The following is a 25,745-nucleotide window of genomic DNA, read 5'->3' on the forward strand; positions in this document are numbered from 1 at the left end:
CGTCACAGTATATATAGCCCTGCAGTGACCCCAGTCTGCCAATATTCTCCGTCTCCAGCAGATGGTAGACGTGTCTCTCCCTATGAGGATTGCTTTGAGCTTTTTGAAAGGAGAAATTTTGAAATTCTAAATTCAGGAAAAGAAAGCCCTGCTCTCCTGCGGTGATTCCTAAAAGTCGCTCCCCCAGTTGAGAATTCCTGAGGCGATTTCTGTGGGCCCTCAGAGGTGTGCTTTGGTCCAGTAGCTGGGTTTCCCGGAGTGGACTTAGCTGCTAGTTCAGCTGGAAGGCGGCAGGTGCAGGAGGCCGAGCACATGGCAGATGCCCTCTCCCTCCCGCAACCAGAGACTGTCTCTGTACTCAGCTGGTAAGCACTGAGCTCAGGTAAGGTTTAAACAAAAAGGAGAAAGTTTTACCTGAATCAGAGACAGTTAGAAGGGGTTTCGGGACTTCCTCTGGTCTCCGTCCTCAGCACGCCATGCTGACATTCATTCCCACTCTCGTTGGAGTTGGGGAACTGGGCAGCCTGGCTGGTTAAGCAGCCCCTGATGGGCTAGGCTTAGGCTTTTTTCTTGAATGCCATGTGGTATGACTTGGCGCCCGTTTTCGTGCACTCTTGTGTGTGTTTTGCCCTCTGTAGACTGTCAGTGTGCGCAGTGTGTGGGCTCTGTGTGTGCATTGTGCGCTCCGGTTTTGGGCATGCATTTTACATGCACAAACTTTTTTACGCGCTTAACTTGGCACACAGATTATGCTTGCACCTTGCCGTGCTTTCTTCTAGGTGCTTCTCTTTTGGGCGCATTTCATTTTTGAGCGCGAGCCGTTCTGACGCACGTTTATCACAGCGATGGCGCCGGTAAGCAAGAAGCTTAACCATCTTCCTGATTGTATTGCCTGTCATATTAGGGCTTCTCAGCATGTCCTGGTTTCTAATCTGTTGTCAGCACCGCTCAGTCGCTCAGGGAGAGTAGTCTTCTTCTGATTTTGCTAAGCCTGGCTCTTCCCATTCTGATGATGGGTTGGTCACGGCCTTGACTGGGGGGACATCAAATCCTGGTTCTCCCTTGACTGCCTCCTCCGCTGGCGAGGGCAGTTCTGTGAAACCAGCTCCAGTTCTTTCTGGGCTTGGTCTGGACCCGGCTGCTTTTTCTTGGGTGGAATCTTTTCAAGGCTTACAAGCCTTTCCTCAGGCGCAGTCCTCCACTTCCATTGCTGTCCAGTCTGATCTTCAGCCGGAGGCTCCTCCTTCTTCCAGTCCTATGCTTAAGCGCTGGAGCTCATCTTGGCTCCCTGCGGGTGTTCCTGACAGGAATCCGGTTGGCACTGATGATGAGGTTTATCCTGATTCCCTGGAAGATGGGGAAGTTCCTCCAGAGCTGGAACTGTATTAAACCGTGTTGCGGTTCTTTCATAGAGATGAAATGCCGTCCCTGATTTCCCAGACCTTGAAACAGCTGGGTTTCCTGGTTCGGATGCTATGGCAGTACCGAGGAAGAATCCCTCTTGTTTTTTTCCCATTGATGGATGTCGTCCAGGAATTGAGTCATCTGGAATGGGACGCCCCAGAGGCAAAATTTAAAGGGGATCAGACATTGGAAAGCCTGAACCCCCTGGATCCGGCTGTGAGAGAGCGTTTACGTTTTCTCAAAGTGAATGCTCTGGTATGTGCCATGTCTAAGCGGATGACTGTCCCCATAGAGGGAGGCGCGGCCTTGAAGGATGTACATGATAGAAGGTTTGAGGCTATTCTTAAGCAAGCCTTTGAGGCAGTGGAGATGAATTTACAGATTGTCTCCTGTTTTACCCTAGTGGCGAGATCTTATCTGCTTCTCTCTCAAGAGCATGATGAGTCTGGAGGGAATTCCAGAGCAGTTATGGAGCCTTCTGCTGCAGTTTTAGCAGCCGCAGGTTGTGATTTGGTCCGTACCTTGGTCAGAGGAGTGGCTTCGGTGATAGCGGCCAGGCGTCAACTCTGGTTGCGAAATGTCCGCTGACACAGCTTCCAAAGCCAATCTTACCAAGATGCCCTTTAAAGGCCTGCTCTTGGTTGGGAGTGAGTTGGAGAAAGTGGCCAATAACTGGGGTGAGACTCCGGTGCCTTGGTTGCCGGAGGATAAGAAACAGTTGTAGCACATCTTTGATATGAGGGGTTGTTTTCTGGGGTTCCAGACTTTTTCTCCCTACAGAGGGATGACCTTTCAGCGAACTTGGCCTTTTGGTGTAGGGCTCAGTCCTTTTGTTCCCGGCAGCCCAAGAGAGGAGCGGGCTCAGGTAGCAAGCTTCCCAATGAAGGTTTGCCAACCCACTTTCTGGAATAGGGAATAGAGGGACGTCTCTCTCTCTTTTATCAGAGATGGGTCAAGATCACATTGGACCAGTGGGTCCTAGAGGCGATATGTGAAGGTCATGCACTGGAATTTTGCAATATTCCTCGGGACTTGTTCATGGTATCCCCTTGCCACTCCCCATAGATGAAGCAGGCAGTGGAGTTCATGCTTCAAAGGCTCCTCAGACTGAGGGCTGTGGTACCGGTGCCCACGTCTCAAAGTATGGGGCGATATTCCATTTATTTTGTTGTGCCCAAGAAGGTGACTCATTTTCAAATGGAAACCTTAAGCTCTGTAATAATGGTGGGTGCAGTCAAGGGAAATTTCTGGCCTCCTTGGATCTGTCAGAGGCTTACCTTCATATTCCCATCCAATTGGAACACCAACACTTTCTATGCTTTGCGCTGTTGGGGCACCATTATCAGTTTCGGGTGCTGCCTTTTGGTCTAGCCACTGCTCCCAGAACATTTTCCAAGTTTATGGTGGTGGTAGCGTGGCCTTGCAAAAAGAAGGAATCCTGGTGCCACCTGTATTTGGATGACTGGTTGATTCGAGCAAAGTCTCAGGAAGAGAGCCGCCTAGTGACACACAAGGTGATCTCCTTATTGCAGGAGCTTGGTTGGGTGGTAAACCTGACCAAGTGCAATCTTCAACCATCCCAGTCATTGGAGTATCTAGGGGTCCGGTTCAGCATGGGACAGGACAGAGTTTTTCTACCAGAAGGTCATATCCAGAGATTGATGTCTCAAGTACGTCAGTTGATGAACATCATATGCCCAACAGTGTGGTCCTACCTACAGGTACTCGGCTTGATGACAGCTACCCTGGAAGTGCTTCCATGGACAGGGTCGCATATGCATCCTCTTCGGCGCTGTCTGCTATTTTGTTGGACCCCACAGTTTCAGGATTATGCAGTTAGGCTCCACTTGCTGATGGAAATCTGCTCCCGCCTCCAGTGGTGGTTGCAGGAGGATCATCTGAGAAAGGGAGTTCTCTTGTCCTCTCTGACCTGGTTGGTACTCTCGACAGATGCGAGTCTCCATGGTTGGGGGGCTCATTTTCTGGAGTTAACAGCCCAAGGGCACTGGAATGCCAAAGAGCCCCACTAGAACATCAGTTGCCTGGAGGCCTGAGCGGTACTGCTGGCATGCTTGCAGTTCAGCCACAGGCTGCGGAATCGAGCGGTTTGCATGATGTCTGACAACGCAACGAAAGTGGCCTATATCAATCGCCAGGGAGGAACCAAGAGCCTGCAAGTGTTGCAGGAAATAGACCAACTGATGGAATGGGTGGAAGGTCATCTGCAGATGATCTCAGCCTCTCACATTGTAGGAAAAGACAATGTAAGAGCAGACTATCTCAGCAGGGAGTGTCTGGACCCAGGAGAGTGGGTGTTGTCTAACGAGGCATTTCAGCTGATTGTGGATCACTGGGGGCCTTCCATTCCTAGACCTGCTGGCAACTTCTCGAAATGCGAAGGTTCCTCACTTCTACAGTTGTAAGAGAGATCCGTGGTCCCTGGGAATTGACGCTCTTGTACAGATCTGGCCAGAAATCAGATTGCTTTTTATGCCTTTCCTCTGTGGCCCTTGTTGGACACAATAATTCGCAAGATCTAAAGCCACAGGGAGCTAGTACTTCTGGTGGTGCCGGACCGGCCCAGGCATCTGTTGTATGCGGATTTGCAACGACTCCTCATGGAGGTCCCCTTTCATCTTCCTCTGCAAATGGATCTGCTTCAGCAGGGACTGGTTCTTCACAGGGACCTGACTCGATTCTATCTTACGGTTTGGCCCTTGAGAGGGCTCGCCTGTTAAAGTGTGGTTATTCCTCTGTGGTGATTGCCACTTTACTCCACACTCGCAAGTTTTCCACTTCCTTGGCTTATGTGTGGGTTTGGAGAGTTTTTGAGGCCTGGTGTGAGGAGTGGGGTGTTCTTCCTCATTCAGTTAAGATCCCTCTCATTCTGGATTTTTTGCAGGATGGATTGAATAAAGGCTTGGCCCTTAATTCCTTGAAGGTGCAGGTTGCAGCTCTTGCCTGTTTCAGAGGCCTGGTGAATGGTGTTTCCTTGTGGTCTTATCCTGATGTGGCCCATTTTTTGAAGGGAGTGAAGCACCTTAGGCCTCTCTTGAGGTTACTAGTTCCATTGTGGCGTGTTAATCTGGTGCTGGACTATTTGGCAGGCCCTACGTTCCGACCACTGCATAGCCTTCCTTACGGTTGTTGACTTTGAAGACTGTATTCTGAACCTTGGATTTCTGAGCTGCAGGACTTACCTTGCCAGGAGCCGTTCCTTCAGGTGACTCTGGGGACAGTAAAGCTCCATACTGTTACATCCTTCTTGCCCAAGGTAGTTTCGAATTTTCATTTGAATCGATCAATCTCCTTGCCATCCCTGGGTAAGTTCTGAGATGCAAAGGAGTTTCGCCTTTTGCACTCCTTGGATGTTAAGCATCTTGTTGTATGGCATCTGGATGTCTGAGTCTTTTAGAAAAACGGATCGCCTGTTTGTTCTCCATGGCAGGAGTAAGCAGGGCCCTCGGCTTCGCAGGCTACCATAGTTTGTTGGATTAAAGAGGTGGTCATGGCCATGTATGTGGATGCTGTAAAGCAGTTGCCTACTCAGGTTAGGGCTCTTTCCACTAGGGGTCTGGCAGTGTCATGGGCAGAAGTTTGCTATTGTCTCCCATCGATATCCGCCGAGCTGCAACGTGGTTCTCCTTACATGCTTGTTCCAGGTTTTATTGTCTGGATGTGCAGGCCTGGGAGGATGCAGCCTTTGCACGTGCGGTGTTGACTGTACCAGGGGGCAGCCTCCCACCTTGCTGGGGAGTAGCTTTGGTGCATCCCACTGGTCCTGAGTCCATCTGTCAACACTAAGGAAAATTAAATTATCAGGTAAGTAATTTCTTCATTTTGCATTGCTTTTTGGGCATGCTAGGGACCTTTTCTTTCTGCCCTCTGATTATGTAATCTTATTTTGTTATTTCTATTTTCTAAATGCAGTTTAAGAAAATAAAAAGCAACAATTCTTATATGTACTAGCACATGGCTGCCATGGTGGTCTGATGCCTATGAGGTTTGTTCTGTGTCAGTGAAGGTTAGGAAGGACCCGATAGGACATGCACAAGATTTAGGGGTAATTCATGGCCTTACTGCTTTTGTAGCAGCACCAACAGGCCTTCAAAAGAGAATTTCCTGTAAGACTGATTCATGATGGAACATGTCAAAATCAGAACAATGGTTGAACAGAGTGAGCTGGGCCTAGCAGTAACCCTTCATAATCTGAATTTCTCTATCACTTAACCAGGGCTGCTTTAACCACTTACAGGGCCCTAGACAAACTTATGTGGATGGGGCTTCCTTTAGTGACATCAGGGGGGCCAATATTCTGTAAGCCAGTTAGTGGAGAAGATCCGGCCAAAGTTAGCCAGATAATGTATCCCTATATTCAGCAGGAAGAATGTCACACTGAATATACTAGCCCAGAGTTAGCCAGCTTCATGTAGCCAGATGATTAAAAAAAAAAAAAAAAAAAAGTAACCGGCTATATTTGGAAATAACTGGTTAAGTATTTTTAGTTATCCAGCCTTGTGTGACCAGATAACTTTAAGCCAGCTCTGAAGCAGCTCTAAAGCTTTCCAACTAATTTAATCAGTTATAATAAAAAAAAAAAATCAGCTAAGTTAACTCCTCCCCAAAACGCCTAAAAACGCATTTTTTTTTTATCTGGCTAAATTTTAGTGGATGCACGTTTTTTTGATCACGTGCACATCCACCTCTCCTGGGCGTCCACAATAGCCTGGCCAGAGCTTCCTCCCCCCCCCCCCCCCCCCCCCCCCCCGGGCAGGGCTGTTCTCGATTGGTCCTTTTCACTGACATATGACAGTGAGTTGACCATTCAGCAGTAAGTAAAGCAGTGAATAAATAAGTGCCCTGTGTGTGCAGGTTTCCAAAATGGATGCTCAATGTATGAGCTTCTGTTTTGTCCCTCAGCAGCTAATTTACTGGCACAATACACACGCACAGTATACACGGCCCTGAGCGAGTACATTGTGGGTGTATATTGTGTGCCCTGAAATTATTTATTTTTATTTTTTTTTAAATCAGGACCTTTTTTTTTTTTTTGCATGGTGCTGCATTCTGTGGTTCTTCCTACTTACTATAGCGATGATACTCCAGAGTTGTCACTGCTGTGGTAGGGCGAGGTCACCTTTCTACTGACATGATGGAATTTTTCAGATGATGAAAGCGCAAACCTCAGACCTGGAGGAGAGAATCTGGTCAAAATGGAATTGTTGTGAGGCGAAGTTTAGCTGCAAATGTGAAACATCTGCACATCTTTTTATGGTTTTCTTTGCCAGTACTTTGTATTCTTAATATATGGGGCTAACAGGGTAATTACTTGTGTGGGTCAGAGGTATGCACAAGATTATTATAAAACCCACATTGTAGAGGTTTGTTTGACAGCAGTGTTTGTCGGTCAGTTGTATTTTTTTTTTTTTTATCACTTCCACATGCAATTAAGACCTCCTCTTGTCTTTTTACTAGGGACGGCCTTTATCCTACAAAACATTTCTCATATGGGTTTTAATAAGTATCTACCAAGGTAAGAAACTAAAACCACCTTTTATGATCATAGAAACAAGACTGCGGAAAAAAAACCTGTGGTCCATCCAGTCTGCCCTCCCACCGAATTAATTTAGCTTTATAATTGCCATCACTCCCTCAGAGATCCCCTGTATATTTATCCCATGCTTTCCTGAGTTCAGATACTGTTTTTTGTCTCTTCCACCTCCACCGGGAAGCTGTTCCATGTATCCACCACCCTCTCTGTAAAGAAATATTTCCTAAGATTACTCCTGAGTCTACCCCATTTCACCCTCATCTCAGGACCCCCTCATTCTAGATTCTCCTTTCCACCTCCTGTGCATTGAAACCTTTGAGATATTTGAACGTCTCTACCATATTTCCCCTATCTCGCCTTTCCTCCAGGGTGCACATGTTTAGATCTTTAAGTCTCTCCCCATATGCTTTAGAATGAAGACCACTGATCACCCTCTGGACCGACTCCATCCTGTTTATATCCTTTTGAAGGTGCGCTCTCCAGAACTGTACTCAGTATTCCAAGTGAGGTCTCACCAGGGACCTATAGAGGGGCAGTATCACCTCCCTTTCTCTGCTGATTATTCCTCTCCCTGTGCAACCAAGCATCTTTCTTGCCTTTATCAGCCTGTTTGAGTGCCTTAAGATTATCAGATATAAGGTGGTCATTTATTAAATCCTAGGCAGACAAAATAAGTAGCAGACCAGGCATCCTCTGGGTCATTGGACATAGATGCAAATTTAAATAAAATTAATGACAGGTATAGTCATAGATAGCACCACTTGTTAAAGTAATTCACACATGCAAAACAGCTTTCTTCCAAGCAAGATCTCCGTGAATTACAATGATGACACCTTTCACTGTCACCTCAGTGTTGACGACTTGGTTTCCTTTTGCCACTTAAGAACTACCACACTTACAGGCCGATACGGTGAAAATCGTGGGAGAGCGGGCGAGCGCCCAGGACACTCTCCTGTGCGAGCGATACAGTAAATTAATTAATTTAAATTAGGGCCGGCGGTAAAAAGAGGCGCTAGGGGACACTAGCGCGTCCCTAGCGCCTCTTTTCGGACAGGAGCGGCGGCTGTCAGCGGGTTTGACAGCCGACACTCAATTTTGCCGGCGTCATTCTCGAGCCTGCTGACAGCCACGGCTTCGGAAACCGGACGCCGGCAAAATTGAGCGTCCGGTTTTTATCCCGCGAGCTGCTGGCCTATTTCAAATTTTTTTTTACTTTTTTTTTAACTTTCGGGACCTCTGACTTAATATCGCCATGATATTAAGTCAGAGGGTGCACAGAAAAGCAGTTTTTACTACTTTTCTGTGCACTTTCCTGGTGCCCGGAGAAATTAACGCCTACCTTTGGGTAGGCGCTAATTTCTGAAAGTAAAATGTGCAGCTTGGTTGCACATTTTACTTTCTGAATCGCGCGGGAATAACCAATAGGGCCATCAACATGCATTTGCATTTTGCGGGCGCTATTAGGTTCGGAGGGTTGGACGCGCATTTTCGACACGCTATTACCCCTTACTGAATAAGGGGTAAAGCTAGCGTGTCGAAAACGCGCGTCCAGTCGCGGGTTGTGCGCTCCGCCGGAGCACACTGTACTGTATCGGCCTGTAGGTCAGATCAGAGGTCCATCTGGCCCAGTATCCTGTTTCTGACTCTGGGAAGTAGTGGGTGATTACAGAAAGTGTAGAGGAAACGGAGGAGGAGGTGGGCTGGGTTGTAGAGTGATCCAGCCCCGGCATACCTTCCCAGTTTCTAGCTGCCATGGTTGCGGGGTGGCCTGAACCACGGACCTCTACGTTAAATATTCTGTGATTGATTTATCTTCCAGCAATTTATGTACTGTACTCCCTTGTCAGACCTAGTTATGCTACTTGCCTCTTCAATTTGACAGTGCATTTTGCAAGGTAAATTCTGCAATTTAAATTACTTACCCTGTTTTAAGACCTGGGAAGAGCAGATTCTCTGTTAAGTACTTTCTTTTGCTTGTTTTAATTCTGCTGCCTCCTGGCTTCATCAGGTTACCCCCAGGGTTTTGCATTATGAGACCTAATGAATAATAATTTCTTATTTCTACTACTTCCGCACTTCTCATGATTTTAAACATCATTTTTCATGTCTCTCCTCAGTCTGTTGTCCAAGCTTAGTTTTTTTGAGTCCCTCCTCAGATAGAAGCACTTTGATGTCCTGGTCCCCGCCTTGGTCTTTCTTGTTGCTGCTCTCTGTGCCAAAACTAGGTGTCCTGTTCCTAGAACTTGTGCTATCGCAACAGCTTCCTATGAGGATAGGAGACAAAAAAACCCAATGTTATCATTCATCCACAGTTGGTTAAACTGTCCACCAAGAGAGTCTGCGATAGAACAAGTATCAGGAGGTCGTCTTTCTCCCACCAAAGTCCTATGCTTTACACCCTAGCCCGCGCCCCCCCCCCCCCCCCCCAAGACTGTTCCCTCTGTATTTAGTTATAAACGTTAGCGTGGACCATGGTTTCTGAAGCGGTCACCTACTCTGGCTAGCGGGCAATTGTTCATATTATTTTTCCCAGAATCCTGATTTTTCTCTCTCCTCTCTTTCTATTACCCCAATAGGTAGCATCATTATGTATGGCGCGCTGCTTCTTTTTGAGTCTGAGTTTGTCCACATCGTAGCCATTTCCTTCACGGCTTTGATTCTCACCGAGCTACTGATGGTGGCCCTAACAATCCAAACGTGGCATTGGCTAATGATCGTGGCGGAGTTGCTGAGCCTGACTTCCTACGTGGCCTCCCTGGTCTTCTTGCATGAGTTTATCGGTAAGGTTGCGGTCTACGTATTTATTACTAAAAGCCAGACTGGTTGGGGAATGGGGGGGAGGCGATGGCTGGGCTGGATCAATGGACACTTTCACCTCTAGGTCACTGGTTCTCAGGTCATTAGGGACTTTAAAAGGTGGCCTATATGAAATGAGCTGGTGGTCTCAAGCCCCCCCACAGGGGTAAGCTCCACTTCCAAAAGTTTAAAGGTCGGTTAGCATGGGGAGAAAAATACTTCTGTGACCAGATGAGCAATCTTATTGGGGGAGATGAAGAAGTGGAATCCCTGCAAGGCCTCTCTACTATCATTCCCCTCTCCCCCCCCCCTCCAACTTCCTCAGCTAATCATCAACCCCTGATCCCTCCTTCCTCCACTTGGGCACCCAACCGTTGATGGATAAGCCTGGATTGGGTAGGGGTGGAAAGCTTGAGGTATGGATTGGGGGCGGGGGCCCGATCAGGATCCTTTATATACTTAGGGAGAATGGTCATGCCAGGTAGGGACTGCTGGTCTTGGAGTAGGGTCAGCATCCCTGCACCCCACTGCAAAAGGCCAGCGTGCTGACCTCAACACCACCCTCCCAAGATACTGATACTGTTTGGGCAGGAGCAAGGCCACACTAAATTATGGAATTATTGTATAAAGGAATATCATTCCGGAGGATATCAGATTAATACAAGATTTTAAAATGTTCAGGAAAAAGCTTTAAGGGTTTTCTATTTTATGAAGCCTTTTTGAGTGGAAGCTGAAATTTTTTTTTTTTATCAACATGTTGCAGAATGATATGGCAATTTGCTTGTTTTATTTTGTTTATAATTTTATGTTAAAGACCAATTGTAATCCGCTTAGAATAACATTGTTAATGTAGGCGGAAAATAATTTTAAAGAAAATAAAGGGGGGATGAGCTAATCGGCTCATCATCTCCCTATCTGTATAATTTTAAATATGCGGCCACACTCTTATCAATTTAGCAGAGACTTGTGTGTGCACTTAATCGATGCTGCATCCCCAGAAGCATTCGCGTAAAATGTATGGGTTGTGTTATCAGTGAGGTAAGCTTAATGCAGAGTAGGGGTGAGGGCTAATTTAGTGATTTTTTTTTTTCTCATCTAAAATGAAAAAGATCCCTCTGCTCTCATAGACTGACAGATCAGAAGTGCTGCCCCTCAGTGTGCCACCTCCCTGCTTTCAACCCGGCTCGAGTTACCAGGCCACCGCGGCTCTCCCTGGCAGTCTCTCGGTAACCCCCGCTGTCACGCTGCCTTTCAGAAAGCCAGGTGAAGGCAGCGACCGTCACCCCACCACCACCACCACCGCTGTCCCGTCCTCACTTAAAGGTGGTCTCTGACACAGGGCGAGTGTAACGCAGCCTAACTGGGATCTGCTACCCAAATGCTCGGTCCCTGGGAGCCGCTGAAAACGCCTGCGTCTGGATCCACGGGAGCCTCCCTCGTTGTCCTGGCATCTGGATGCAAATATATATAGAAAGAGACGTCAACAGACCAGGTGCAACTTAATGCACATGTGACTAGCCAGAGAAGGATTAAGAAATGCTGAGGCCTTAAGCTATGTGAAGTTTAACAGGACCCCCATAGCATTATCAGAAAAATGTAAAGTTTTTTTAATTCAGTAATTTTTTTTTTTGCATTTATAAAAAAAAAAAAAATACAAATCTAATCTGAGTGTTTATATGCCACCTTTCTGGTTCACTAAAGAACCACGCGATGCCGTTTACAATATTAATCAAGTAGAAGTCAAATACGTATGCATAATAAATGCATTCAAAAGTACATAATACAATATTTTTTAAAAACCCCAATCCCTAGCCCAGCAGGACATGCATAGGCTTGTACGTCTCTCTCTTTTTGTAAATGCCAGCAACTGTTCTGTCTCAAAGCATTAAGAGCAGCAGCCCGGTGTGTGAAGTACCCCCAGCCACCATTGCTAGAGCTGCCTTTTGCTTGGATTATGTTGATGAAAGGTATCGTCTCCTCTTGCCAGTGTCTTGCGGCACATTTTAAAACTGCTTGGCTTTGCCAGGCCACAAGATTTTGGAATATGGCTAGCTAAATTTTAATTTGCTAAAGAAGGAATATGGAAGAGCAGCGGCACTATTGAATATAGCCGCCCAGCTTTGGGATGGGTCTATGGCTTGACCAGACTTAGCTGGCCTAGTTCTCCAGCTAACTCTGAATATCGGCATTAGCCGGCTAATGTAGCCAGCTCTTCAACTCCTCCCAGTTATGCCCTTAATTTAGCTGGCTATCTCATTAGCCGGATAACTCCCCAAATATTCATGCAGCTTGCTAACTTCTGATCAAGCCGGCTCAATGCTTTTGAATATGGACCTCATGGAAAATCAGAATTATTCACTTGCCTATGTGAATTGATAGTGAAGTACACATCCCAGGAGATAAGTCACACTTCTCTGGGAGTGGGGGGCAGGGAGGCAGTGGAGCATGTGGTTTCATAACCACCCCTTCCCTCAAGCTAAATATGTAATAACTTAAAGCAATTCTTCATACAAAATACATTAATTTAATTAGTAGCTCTATATCAGTAGAATTCAGATTTTAATTCATTCCCGATAGTCTCAGGCCCCAAAGCATAGCTTAGGCAGCTTGTGCCTAAATCCAGCATGGTGACCATGCCTCCATAGCCTCGCAAAAGCTAGTCACAATCAAAAGGTCTCACCCACAACTTGTGGTTCTTTTATCCCACATGGACTGCTCTCTATATGCAGCAGGATTCTTTAAGTGCATATGGAGAGTGATTTACAGAATCTCTTGGCCCAGTAATGTTCCTGTCTTTTATAAGTTTGCATTGTAACAAACTAAAAGGAAAATCCCCGTAGAACTAAACTTCAGAGAAAAAAATACAATAAATAATCCTCTTTTCAACGTTACCCTAAGTTGTATAGTCAGATTTGCACAGAATTTTTGTTGCACTGTGGGCACCATTTTGGGGTGAGCAGTCTCAGAGAAACAATTATTGTCCCTGTTAAAATTAAAAAAGGAGAAAAGTGCAAAGTGATGCACAGAGGAAAGAATAATCCCACCTATGGTACACGATGCTGGGTGTTCTGAATTGGGAGTCACTATCCAGGGAAAGGACCTTGGAGTCCAGTCCTCGGCTCAGTGCACAGGGGTGGTCCAAAGAGCAAATAGAACGTTAGAAATGATCTGCACAGGAAAGGAGAAGAAAACGGAGAATATCACAGTGCCTCCATACTGTGTGCATACAGGAAAGATGCTAGAAAAGGTACAGAGGAGGGTGACAAAAATGATAAAGGAGGTGGAAAATCTTTCCTAGGATGAGTGGCCATGCAGGCTAGGGCTCTTCAGCTTGGAAAAGAGACAGCTGAGAGGGGACATGATTAGAGATGTGCATTCGTTTTTGCCGAATTGGAAAATTGCAACGAAATTGTCCAATTTGGCATGTTTCGGGGAGCCCGAAAAAAATCAGGATTTTCCCATTTTTTCGCAAAAATTCGTTTTTCTGATTAGCACGCACTAATGGGGAGTTAGCGCGCACTAACTAAAAATCGATTTTTCGCGAAAAAAAAGACCCGAACCGAAAAAAAACGACATTTTCCATGGCGGCCGAAAAACAAAGAACGACACGAACACAAAAAACGATGCACATCTCTAGACATGATAGCAGCTTATAACATCATGAGTGGGGTGGAAGGCTAAATAAAGAACAGTCATTTACTCTCTCAAACTGTACTAAAACCAAAGGGACACTCCATGAAACTAACATTTAGATTAGATTGTGAGTCCTCTGAGGATAGGGGACTACGCACAATACCTGAATGTAATCGGCTTTGGAGTGCTGAAAAGCAGAATAGAAAAAAAATAATAATTAATTAAGCAATCAGCAGGTTCAAAACAGATTGTAGAAGAAAGTACTTTTTCAACTGGTGCTCTATAAAGCTGTGGAATCTGTTGCCAGAGGACTTGGTCAAGGCGACGAACATAGTGGTGTTTAAAAGAGGTTTGGACAAGTTCCTGCAGGAAAAGTCCATTACACATTATTAGCCAGAGAGAGTAATGAAAGGTATAGCTATCATTGGGAGTGAGTAACTGGAATTTCCTAGCATGCAGCCAGATGGACTCAGGACCAGTGGGTATTGTGCTCTTCTGCTAGCAGATGGGAGACAGAGTCAGATTTCAAAGCTGACGTCACTCTAGATATAACCCTGCAGAAACTTCAGCTCTTCAGTATCTCTCCGTCTCCTAGTAGATATGGACACTATCCCACACAGTAGAATAGTGCTAAAAATTACAGCAAAGAAGAAACAAAATTTACCTTAAAGAAAATCAAGCCCCGCTCTCCTGCGGTGATACCTAAGGGTCTCCCCCAGTTGAGAACTCCTGAGGTTGATCTCTGATATCCCTCAGAGGTGTGCCTTAGTCTGGTAGCCAGTTTCCGGGGTGGACTTAGCCCCCAGTGTGGCTGAAAGGCAGCGGGTGCAGAAACGAGTGAGGCGGTGAAAGTAATTTCCTCTCCCCCCCGCAGCTGGAGACCGTCCAGCACACGATCATTAAGCACCGAGACCAGGTAAGAAAAAAATCTTTAAATTCAGGTTTCTGGTCTCCAGAGCTCGGACTGCCATACCGAATTCTTCTCCAGTGAGGTTAAAAGGGAGCACCGATCGGGTAGAGCAGCCTTGGTTGGACATGTGAAGACCCTCGGGGGCGCCATCTTACGGGCGGTCGTCGGCGCCATCTTCCCTTCTCGACCAGCGGTACGCGCGGGGCAGGCCAAGCGGCTGATGGCCCTAACTTGCGCGCGACCAATAAAGACGCGCACAACGGCGCGCACAACTGAGCACACCCATGCGCATAACTACACGCACAGCCACGTTTGCAACTGCACGCGCGCAAATACACAGAGCCAATGGCACCGGCGCCCAAGAAGGCACTCTCTTTACACAGCCTGCCACATAAGAGCCGCGCAGCCTGAATTGGAGTCCTATCTGTGTCAACGTTGCGAAGAAGCCCAGGGAGAACCAAAGCCTGGTCCCTTACTGTCGGGAGATGGTTCCAGAACTATTGACAATAGCTCCCCTGGATCTATGCATCTCCGAGATGGCTTCCCTACAGGAGGGCACCTCTGGGGCCCCTACGCCGACTCTCCCTGGGATTAACATGGACCCAGGGACCTTCTCCTGGTTGGAATTTTTCCAAGGGCTGCAAGCCTTCGATCAGGCACAATCAGCCCCGACTGTGCCCCAGGCTCAACCCCTGCCGGAAGCACAAGATCCTCCCGGCCCGACTAGGATGCCTCGAGACATGCCTCGCCTAACCAAGAACTTCCCTGACAGGGACCCGGACACCTCAGATGAGGGTGACTCCCTGGAAGAAGGAGAAATCCCTCCAGGAATGGAACCATACTGAACCATGCTTCGCTTCTCCCACAAGGACGAATTACCAGCCCTTGTTTCCCAGACTCTGAAGACGCTGGGTATTCCAGGCATGCACTCTATGGCAGAACCAAAGAAGAACCCCATCTTGGTGTCCCTTCGTAAGGCCTTATGCTACTTTCCAATGATGGAAACCACCCAGGAGCTGATTGACCTGGAGTGGGATGCCCCGGAGGCCAGCTTCAAAGGGGGTCAAGCCTTGGAAGCCCTATACCCTCTAGAACCAGCGACCAAGGAACGCATTGAAGGATACTCAGGACAGACACTGCAAATTGCTTTCTGCTGTGCACTGGTGGGGCACGTTCCTGTTTGCTCCTCTCAAGAGAGGCAAATAACTCCAGAACGTATACCGGTGAGACGATGGAACCTGCAGCAGCCTTCCTGATGGACGCAAGCTCAGACCTGATGTGCACCTCAGCCAGGGGCATTGCCACGGTAGTGGCAGCCAGAAGACAACTATGGCTACGGAATTGGTCTGCGGATGCGACATCTAAAGTGAATCTCACAAGAATGCCCTTTAAAGGGTCGCTCTTGTTCGGAAGTAAATTGGAGAAGTTAGCCAGCAAATGGGGCGAATCCCCAGTGCCTCGGTGACCGGAAGATAGGAGTAAAAGATCTCCGCGTTCCTCCCCCAGAAGAAACAAGGGCAGAGGATCGCAGCGCTTTAGACCCTACAGGAACTCGGAGTTCCAATCACTTCATCCCTTCGGAAGGTCCCAGCCCTTTTGGAACCGACAGACCCAAGAGAGGAGCAGGCCCGGGGGCAGGCTCCAGCCGTGCACCACAATGAGAATGGGCCGACCCATCCACAGGAAGAGGATATAGGGGGTCAACTTGCCCTCTTCTACTAAAGATGGGTCGAGATAAAATCGGACAAATGGGTACTAAACATCATTCGAGAAGGTTACTCTCTGGAGTTCCGCAGCATCCCTCAAGACAAATTTATGATGTCACCCTGCCACTCACACACCAAGAGACTGGCAGTAGAAAACACTTTAACAAGAGTACTCAGCCTGAATGCAAACCCCGGTTCCCTCACCCCAACAAAATATGGGGCGCTATTCCATCTATTTTATCGTTCCCAAGAAGGAAGGATTATTCCGGCCCATCCTGGATCTCAAGAACGTCAACCGTCATCTGCGTGTACTACACTTTCGCAAGGAAACTCTTTGCTCCGTAATAATGGCAGTACAACCGGGAGAGTTCCTAACCTCCCTGGACCTTTCCGAAGCCTACCTTCACCTCCTAGTCCATCAGGATCACTAGCGTTTCCTGCGCTTTGCGATATGGGTCAATATTACCAGTTCCAAGTGCTACCCTTCGGCCTAGCAACCGACCCTAGAACCTTCACCAAAATCATGGTGGTCGTGGTGGCAACACTGAGGAAGGAAGGGATCCTGGTACACCCTTACCTGGACGACTGGCTGATCAGGGCAAAGTCTTCGGAAGAGAGCCGGCAGATGACCAGAGTCAAGAGCCTACTGCAGGAACTTGGTTGGGTCGTGAACACGGGCAAGACCACTCCGCAGCCCTCTCAATCACTAGAGTACCTGGGGGCCCATTTCAACACCAAACAGAACAAGGTCTTCCTCCCTCCTCTGAGGAGAAAGAAACTGATGGAACAATTACGACAATTGATGACCAATGCATGCCCCAAGGTTTGGGACTATCTTCAAGTCCTCTGCCTCATGGCATCAACCCTGGAGGTTGTCCCGTGGGCAAGGGCCCATATGCGACTGCTCCAGCACTCCTTACTGTCATGATGGAACCCACTGTCCCAGGACTACTCAATTCGCCTCCAACTACCAGCAGAGGTATGTTCTCAGCTCCAGTGGTGGCTACAGGAAGAACACCTAAGCCTATCTCCACCGAAATGGACCTTGTTCACCATGGATGCGAGTCTGCGAGGGTGGGGAGCCCACTATCAGGAACTGACAGCCCAGGGACAATGGAACAAAGAAGAGGCAGAATGGAACATAACCCTCCTGGAAGCTCGAGCAGTCAGACTAGCATGCCTGCGATTCAGCCACAGACTCAGAGCAAAGCAATTCGAGTAATGTCGGACAATGCGACAACAGTTGCTTACATCAACCACCAGGGAGGAACCAGGAGCCAGCTGGTATCTCTGGAGATAGACCCTCTCATGGCATGGGTGGAGATAAACCTACAAGGGATCGCAGTCTCCCACATCGCAGGAAAAGACCATGTCTCAGCAGACTTCCTCAGCAGAGAGAGCCTGGACCCGGGAGAATGGACGCTGTCGACCACATCCTTCCAAATGATAGTAAATCGCTGGGACCTCCCAGCCATGGATCTACTGGTCACCCATCTCAGTGCCCAAGTCCCCAGGTTTTTCAGCCGCAGATGAGAGCCACACTCCCAAGGAATCGATGCTCTAATCCAGTCTTGGCCAGAGGAAGACGTACTTTACGTCTTCCCCCCATGGCCACTACTGGGCAAGGTCATCCGCAAGATAGAACATCACAGGGGACCGTTTTTTAGGTTCACGCCTGGAACCATACAGCTGCGCACCATTCCTTCCTTCCTACCGAAAGTGGATTCCGAGTTTCACTTGAATCAAACCACCTCACTACCATCTAAGGATGAACTTAAGGACTCTGAAGACTCACACCTTCTTCGCCATCTAAATGCCTGCAGACTCCTAGTACGGTACCTGGAAAGATCGGAACAGGTGCGCAAAATGAATCGCTTGTTCGTCCTTTACAGCGGGAAGAAACAAGGAGAAGCAGCCTCGTGGGTGACCATAGCCCTCTGGATCAAGGAAGTAATCAAGGCAGGGAAGCCCTTACCACTACAGGTTAAGGCTCCTTCTACGAGGGCCCAGGCAGTTTCTTGGGCAGAAACCAAGCTACTGTCGCCCGCCGAGATCTGTCGGGCGGCAACATGGTCCTCCATACACACCTTCTCCAGGTTGTACCGCTTGGATGTTCAAGCCCGAGAAGACGCAGCCTTCGCAAGGGCAGTACTAAATGGGCCACGAGCAGCCTCCCGCCCTGTCTGGGAGTAGCTTTTGTACATCCCATTGGTTCTGAGTCCCATCTGGCTACACCCTAGGAAATGGAGAAATTACTTACCTGATAATTTTGTTTTCCTTAGTGTAGACAGATGGACTCAGCATCCCACCCATGGCTGCCCCAGAAAACGAGACCATCGGATAGCAAACCTCGAGACTAAGCAAATACAGGTAAGCCGCGGCCTACCCCTGGTTCATGCCACCCACAGTTTGTCCGGTGTTGACGTTAATTGGTTGAGTGCACTGGCGGTCTCCAGTTTGGAAATTAGTTGAACCAGTTCAAGTTTTAATAAAGTTTAATCAAGTTATTTAAGCAAAGATATATCCACAATGGGTTTTCAAAGAGAATAGCTGAGGTTACTGCAGAGGTATATCTAGTGACGTCAGTTTTGAAATCTGACTCAGTCTCCCATCTGTTAGCAGAAGAGCACAATACCCATTGGTTCTGAGTCCATCTGTCTACACTAAGGAAAACGAAATTATCAGGTAAGTAATTTCTCCAATAGATCTGCTTTATAGGATCTGCCATCTGGATTGGTTACTGTTAGAGATAGGATGCTGGGCTCGATGGACCTTGCTCTGACCCTGCATGGCTATTATGTTCTTATTAAGAGCATATCAGCTGGGCAAGAAGCTATTTGTTTGCTGGTTGGTTTACAATTGATAAGGTGGGAAAAAAGGCGCCCTACAGAGATTGTCCAGGTACCTCCTATTGTCCACTTTCAACACAGACGTATTTTTAGAAGTGGAAGTCCCCAATTAACTCTATTTCTGTATAATTGCCACTGCTGTGTTTACTCACTGAGGATCTGACGTAAGATCGCACCAGCTCTGAATCTATGCAGCAAAGCCAAAGCAGTGCACATGCCAGATAGCACTGAGAAAGCACCGGCATGTCACTGTTCGCATTTCCCTCGGGCTTTTCTCCTAGTATTTGTCTGGGGGGGGGTGCGTTGGTGGAAACTTAGTGAAATCATCCCTCTGTGCAGTTCCTCTGCTGTTTGTGGAACACAGTTCCCCCTATCCTGCTGATATTAACTTTTGTGTTTTTTCCCTCACCTCAGATATCTACTTCATTGCCACCCTGTCCTTCTTGTGGAAGGTGACCGTGATCACGCTCATCAGCTGCCTCCCCCTCTACGTCCTCAAGTACCTAAGGCGGAAGTTCTCACCACCTAGTTACTCGAAGCTGACATCTTAGGCCACAGCCTTTTCTAATGAACTTCGCAGAACCACCGACCAGCGGTGACGATAGCCTCTTTCTTCTGTCCACATCTGATGACCGTATGGAATTATGCAGCCCGTTGCTGAAAAGGAAGCCACTCTTTAACAGTACTGTAACCTGAAGAACAGTGAGCAAACTTATTTGGGGGACTGGCGGGGGGTAGGTGGGGCGTGAGAACTGACCAAGCTTGGTCTACAAATGATTCCAAGAAGAATAACAAAGCAAGAGTTTGGAAAATGGGAGACGTAGTAAGGGCAACACAGCTGTGGTAATGGGTCACTCACTGAACTCGCATAGGGCGTCCATCCTCACGCCAAGTGTTTGTAGTGAAAGTGAAGGAAAGTCAATGAAAGCACCGAAGCCTCATTAGAACATCCTCCCTGGTGCCGAACGGCGCCAGGAGCATCGAGCGCTGGCTTTTCTTTCACTTAGGGCCGGGGGTCATTGTACACCAGTGGTAACTCCTGATTTGTATGCGACTCTCTTACCAGTGTTTCCTCACGTCGGCGGATTATAAGGCCGCTGCATTTTATTTTAAGCCAGACTTAAAACTTAGCCACGTTTGGCACCCGGTGTGGTCCTGTTTCATAAATGAAGAAGTGTGGAGGGTGTGGGGTTTTGGTCTCCCAGCGAGAACTCCAAAAGAACCAGCACCCCACTTCTGACAAGCCCTGGCTGAACATAAAAGCCCTGCTGGTGCAGAGTGACCTCAGAGAGAGCGGTTTCGCTGCCATCTTCCTTTGCACTGGCTGTGGATGGACTTTCCGATCTGCAATCTGCTGGATGTCCGCTAAACATTAGTCAGACGCTGGTTGTGCTGTGTCACTTGAGGTACAAACCCTGTGGAATGGTCTCGGGTGGGAGGGAGAAGTAAGATTCAGAACTGCAGCAATAGCCCTTTCCCTGGAAACATGCTTCTGCCACCCTAACAGCAGAAAGCCCACGGAGAGTCTGGCATCCCAGGAACCCTGGTGGGCTACGAGATCGCAAAGATGGTTAGCGGGCTGCGGCTGCCCTTCTCGGATGCAGAAAAAGAAATCCATTCCCTGGCAGGGCCCAGTATTGGGGTTGAGAATAGGTAAAAATAGAGAGTCAATAAACTTGGCTGCAGGTGAGCCCTTTCCACTGCGAGGAGCCCTTTGAGAGCTGCGCCCCCTATGGGCTGAATTGGCAAAGCCGCTCCTGCACGCAAACCTCAGTTTTGTGCGCGTAAGTGGCAATTCTGAACCTGCCTCAGTGTGTGCAGCCTGGTTTCATTTTTACATGCAAGAAGAGGAGCTGCTCTGGGGAGGGGGGCGTCGTCGTCGCTTCCGGGTGTGCTGTTTGATTCTAAAACGCCAGCCTCCGAAAAGGAGGTGCAACTTTGCTTGAGTGAGCGTTCTTGCGAGCGCACTCGGCCAGACACCCTGAGGATTTTCAGTGCGAACGTAGGTGCCTAAGCTTCCTTTGATATTACTCGCTAGAATTTGGGCGTGTGCACGCAATTCTTCTCGCTGCGCTGGCTGTTTCAGAATTACCCTCCCCGTGTCCACCGACCCAGAGCTCTGGAAATGCATAAAGTTAATCCACTAAAAAGGTATCATCCACAACTTGTTTGTTTGACCCTTACTACTAGAGCATGTTAATCTGAAGATAAAGTGACACAAACACTACTAATCAAGAGAGCCAATGGCTCGCCTCCTGAATCTGATAGTGGAAGGCGGCAGTGACCAATAGGAGCTGATTACTGTACAAAAATGTGTAATTGCCTTCAGCATACAACTACTAATGTTTTGTATTCAGCATAAGAAGCAGGAGAGGTTCCTAGACGAACCAGAATGAGTCTACTGTGTTCATATTTCCAAAACACACAGGGTGATTATCTTATCTTCCAGGAAGCACCGATTTCTGCTGCATATAATGTGCCTTTTTTTTTTCTCTTTGAACAAAAAAGGGCCTCAAAATTAGCGATGGACCAGGCTGGTCTGAGTGATCAGCATCTTTATTTCTATTTACTTTTGTGATCGTTCAGTCCACGCACAAAGTGTATCGCACATGTGTCGCACACTTTCCAGCTGGGGCAATAGTGCAGTACAAAGGATGGTAACTGCTGGCAGGCCTAATGGCTCGGAGGCGGTGCCACGGAGGGACCTGGGTAGTAGAGTTTCCGGCTCAGGGCTTCCTCTCCCCTGGATGCTGCGGAAACCGTGTTCACAGCCCTTGAGGATGCGGGGGAGGGAGGGAGTCCACTTGGTTGTGCAGTGGTGACACCCAGTGGCTGGACCGAGGACCTGCGCTTGTAGGATTCCAGAAGGAGCCCTGGGTGTGTGGCTCCTTTCCCAGGCCTGTTGTGGCAGTGACTGGGGTGGGAGTGATCCAAAATGGGGGGAAAAGCCCTCCCCGGCCGGTTTCCAGTAAAGGCTTCACAACACCACATCCGAGCCCTGGTTCTGACAGAGAGAAGCCCAAAGGAACAGGAGGAAACTGCCAAGTCAAAAGGAAAACTGGGGTTCCCTGAAATGTTACATGAGGAAAACACATTGGGATTAAGAAAGCAATCCTCTGCTGAAAGGTAAAATAGTGATGACAGCATAATTAGTGATGTCCACCGTTCCTGTCCATTCATGGCGGAAGACTAAGGGAGGGCTATGCTGTTTGCAAACCTAAAAATCATCCAGGCTCATACTCGGAGGCATTGAGCAGGATACATCAGATGTTATCCAACTAAATTAATATTTGGGCACTTACTCAGCTAAATATTAGCCAGCTAACTTGGGGGCATTTCGGGGAGGAGTTACGTTAGGCAGATGAGTTATCCGGCTAATTCCAGTATTGGTCGGGGCAAAGAGCTGACCTAAATTTAGCCAAATAGTTATCTGGCTATCCTGAATATCCCTCCAAAGTCAGCCGGATAAGTTTATCCGGCTGACTTTGCTATCCAGACGGTGACTGAATATGGACCTCTACCTGGATTAGGGTTCCCTGTCTTCTGGAGCCAGTACAGTTAATGTTTGTTGGACGATATTAGCAAAATGCAGAGCGCGGAACAAGTAAAGAAAAGCGGCAGGCACTTTAAATGCAAATTGGAAAAGGATGCCCGTTAAACTTGAATTTCAGCCACTGATAAATAAAAGAAATGGTTGGAAAACGGGAAATGATTATGTTACATGCGCTTTTCAAAGCATTTTTTTCTTCCCTGCATGGAAAGACAAGATGGTGACTTGGAGGATTTCTCAAGGCAGTGAGCAGCCGCCTCTGCGGTCCACAAAGGAGAAGGCCCTCGGTGGGCCGCCTCGCACTGGATCGCACGGATATTTATTACTGGTTTACTCCTGCCGCACACACGGTTCAGCTCTCTGTTTACCACATTTCGTTTTGCGCCCCTCAGCTGTGCATTTTGGGACAAAGAAGGCAAGTGCTTTCTACCTGCAAACTCTGCCCTGGGTTTCGAAGCAAAGGTGCGCGAGAACCCGCCATGGCTACGGAGCACCTTTATACGCTAGCGCTGAATCCCCCTCCCCTCCCCCCCCCCGCAGGCACTCCTTTTGTCTTGGGGAAATAGCGCATGCGGAGCTGAAAATGCCGCCTGCGCGAGTTATTCCCTCCCCTCTGTCAAGCGGTGCCCTGGGAGCATCTCCTGTAAATGCAGATAAAAGCGTCGCACGTTGTGGCGCATTTTTATCCTTTTTGCGGGAAGACCCCTTGATGCAGGTAAATCACTTTTAACCACCCACGGTGGCTTTTTAAATTGCCCTCGCTGTGCGAACATCAACTCTCATCCTTTGCGGTCAAGGGAGAATTCAGAATATCAACCTCCCTGCCACATGGAACTGATTTTGCTTTGAGTTCTGCGCTCAAGTTGATAACAATTTGCCGAGTTCTTTCTTTCTAACGGGACTGGCTAGCCTGAAGATTATTTTTTTGATTTTTAAACATAAGACAGCAAGATGACAGCCTCCCCCTCCCCCCACTTCTCTCCCCCGAATAACGTGATTTGTCGCAGGGAGGATAATCGTAGCCCTCCCCGCAACAGCGGTAGACTCTGTGCAGATTGTCCATGCAGGCTTTATCAAGGATTTTCAAAGGGAACTTGTGCGCCCCAGTTTGCTTTGAAATTCCTGCACAAATTGTCCGGGTAGGCCCTGAATTGCACATGCACAAAGGTACCCCGCCTCCACTGCTCCAGGCAGGGTTTAACCTTGTGCACATAAACTGATACGCGGACTTTATAAATGCAAAACGAAGACCGTGATCCCTATCCGTCCCCCCACGTGGATCACCTACCACAAGATTACATGCATCCTTTTACGTTCAGTCCCCCTCCCCCCCCGGGTCTGTTTTTAAACAACCATTTACGTGCATAAAACCTGATTTTATGCGTTTGAATGCTTTTGAAAAGCAGGCCCAGAGACTCTCCTGATGTTCTTTGAACTCAGTTGATGTACAAAACTCTGGGCAATACTGTAGATCTTTCACGTCCTTCAGTTTTTTTTATTTCTGTTCTGCCTTTCATGGCCGGACTGCCCCCTTCACATCATCATGAGGAGAGAGACGTACGTTTGATCCCCGCCCGCCACCTCCCTCTGCCGATTTTTATCCCCTACTGATTTGCTTTGCTCCGCACTAGCAGGTAGCTTTGGTTGAAGCCGTGCCACCGTCCATGCGCTGCTGATACTTGCTGCAATGTAGCTCGTGTCCTGCAGATGAACTAATTTGCTTCTTGCAGCGTCGTAAAGGGCACCCGACGAAACAAATTGCATGCAGTTTTTTCTTTACAAAGAAATAGCCTCAGATTCTCTCCTTGCGCGCTCTGTCGGGGAGGGATCTCGTTTACCGCACCTCCAGTCCAATGTTTTCATCGCTGCTTTCCCCGCTATGTCTGTCTCCAGAAGGTGTCCAGCCTGGGAAGTAATAAACCTTTTCATTTAAAACACTTTCAGAATAAAAGAGGTTTTAAGGTGTGTCCGTGGCTCGCAGCTATCAGGCAACATGGGATTGCATGGAGATGCGCCTTTTGGCCATTTTCACCTAGTCCAGTAATGCCTGCTACGACTGGGGGCAGCCAAAAAAACCCACCAACCAACCCATGACTCCCTGGAGGGCCTGTCAGGTGTACAGCTTAAGAGCCTAGTGTTAAAGCAGCACTTCATAGCTGACTAAAAGCGTACGTAGAACTGTATGGGTGCAGCACTATTGTATAGCACTATATACCGACTGGGGTCACATCCAGCTTTTCTTTACAATGTCTTCAGTTCCTCAGTTTTGTGCCAAGTTCTGGGTCCCTGTTGCCCCGTCTGCCTTCTTATCCCTAGTCGGGTATGAAGTAGCTGCCCTGAGGCTTGATGGGGGCTGCCTGCTAGGGGGTCATAAGGGGAGGGCAGAGAGCAGTGTGTAGCAGGTATCAAATTGCAGGGCGGATGAGTCTTTCTGGAAAAGGTTCATCTCTGCAGCAGGGGTTTTATGCAATGCTGTATAACGTCACGCAGGAACTGAATTGTGTCCGCTATGAGGGGTTTGTTTGGGTTTTTGGGTTTTTTTTTAAGCGAGCGGCTGTGATGAGTTCTCGCTTTAAATGAGACGACGGCTTTGATGATTAAAAGGGAAGCTCTTTCAGGTGCAATAACCAAATGATCACAAAATCACTGGATCGCCGCGGTGTGGAAATTTCAGTACTTCCTCCAGATTTGCCAATATGGTCTGTTAATGCCTAACTACACTTTTTATGCTTCTGGGACGGTTAATTGAACAGCGGGATGGGGGGAAACGGATTCAGCTGACAAGATGATCAATATTTATTGTGATGCCAATGTTTTTGTACTTGTCCTCACGTGAATAATATGTAAATATCCTGGATTCAAGTTTATTTATTGTTCTGTGAAGTTAAATGTTGCAAACATGTAAAACTGAAAAGGGAAAAAAATAGACTTTATGCATTTCATTTAAATATTCCTACACACTTGCATTGTGGTCTTTGGTGGCACAGCCTGAAGTGGGGGGCGGGGCTATGACTTTATTCTCCCATCCCTCTTGTCCAGAGAATAAATAGGGAAGAACATGGGCTCTGTCTTCCAGTAGCTGAGCCAACAGATTCTTCACTTGTCTGCTTCACAGAGCTCTGGAACCCATTCTTACGCACGGCTCGTTCGGGACTGGTACAGCGCAGGCATTTGTCATCCTCAATTGGTTGTGATCGCAATTAAATCTGTTTTCCTGGTTGACTCGTCATCCCCCATCGGTGGCTGGAAGAGTAGAAGGGCCTTCCTGGGTTCCAGAAGGGAAGGACACCGGCCGTGCGACCCTCTGGAGCCGTCCAGGCCTCCCTTACCTCTTCCCTGGAGATCC

General features: G+C 47.9%; 1 protein-coding gene across 3 annotated transcripts in view; it reads left to right on the plus strand.

The window, feature by feature from the left end:
• Positions 1–25,355, plus strand: part of ATP9A (ATPase phospholipid transporting 9A (putative)) — a 178,649-nt gene extending 153,294 nt beyond the window's left edge. For 2 of the 3 annotated variants that reach the window (XM_029611231.1, XM_029611230.1), the window contains exons 26-28: positions 6,880–6,937; positions 9,532–9,735; positions 19,264–19,400. In XM_029611231.1, coding sequence (XP_029467091.1) covers positions 6,880–6,937; positions 9,532–9,735; positions 19,264–19,400 — 399 coding nt within the window. Of the gene's footprint in view, positions 1–6,879; positions 6,938–9,531; positions 9,736–19,263 lie in introns of all 3 variants that reach the window. The other variant, XM_029611229.1, reaches the window with a different exon arrangement.
• Positions 25,356–25,745: the final 390 nt, after the last annotated feature.

Source organism: Rhinatrema bivittatum, chromosome 8 (genome assembly GCF_901001135.1).
Source record: "Rhinatrema bivittatum chromosome 8, aRhiBiv1.1, whole genome shotgun sequence".
Lineage (NCBI taxonomy): Eukaryota > Metazoa > Chordata > Amphibia > Gymnophiona > Rhinatrematidae > Rhinatrema > Rhinatrema bivittatum.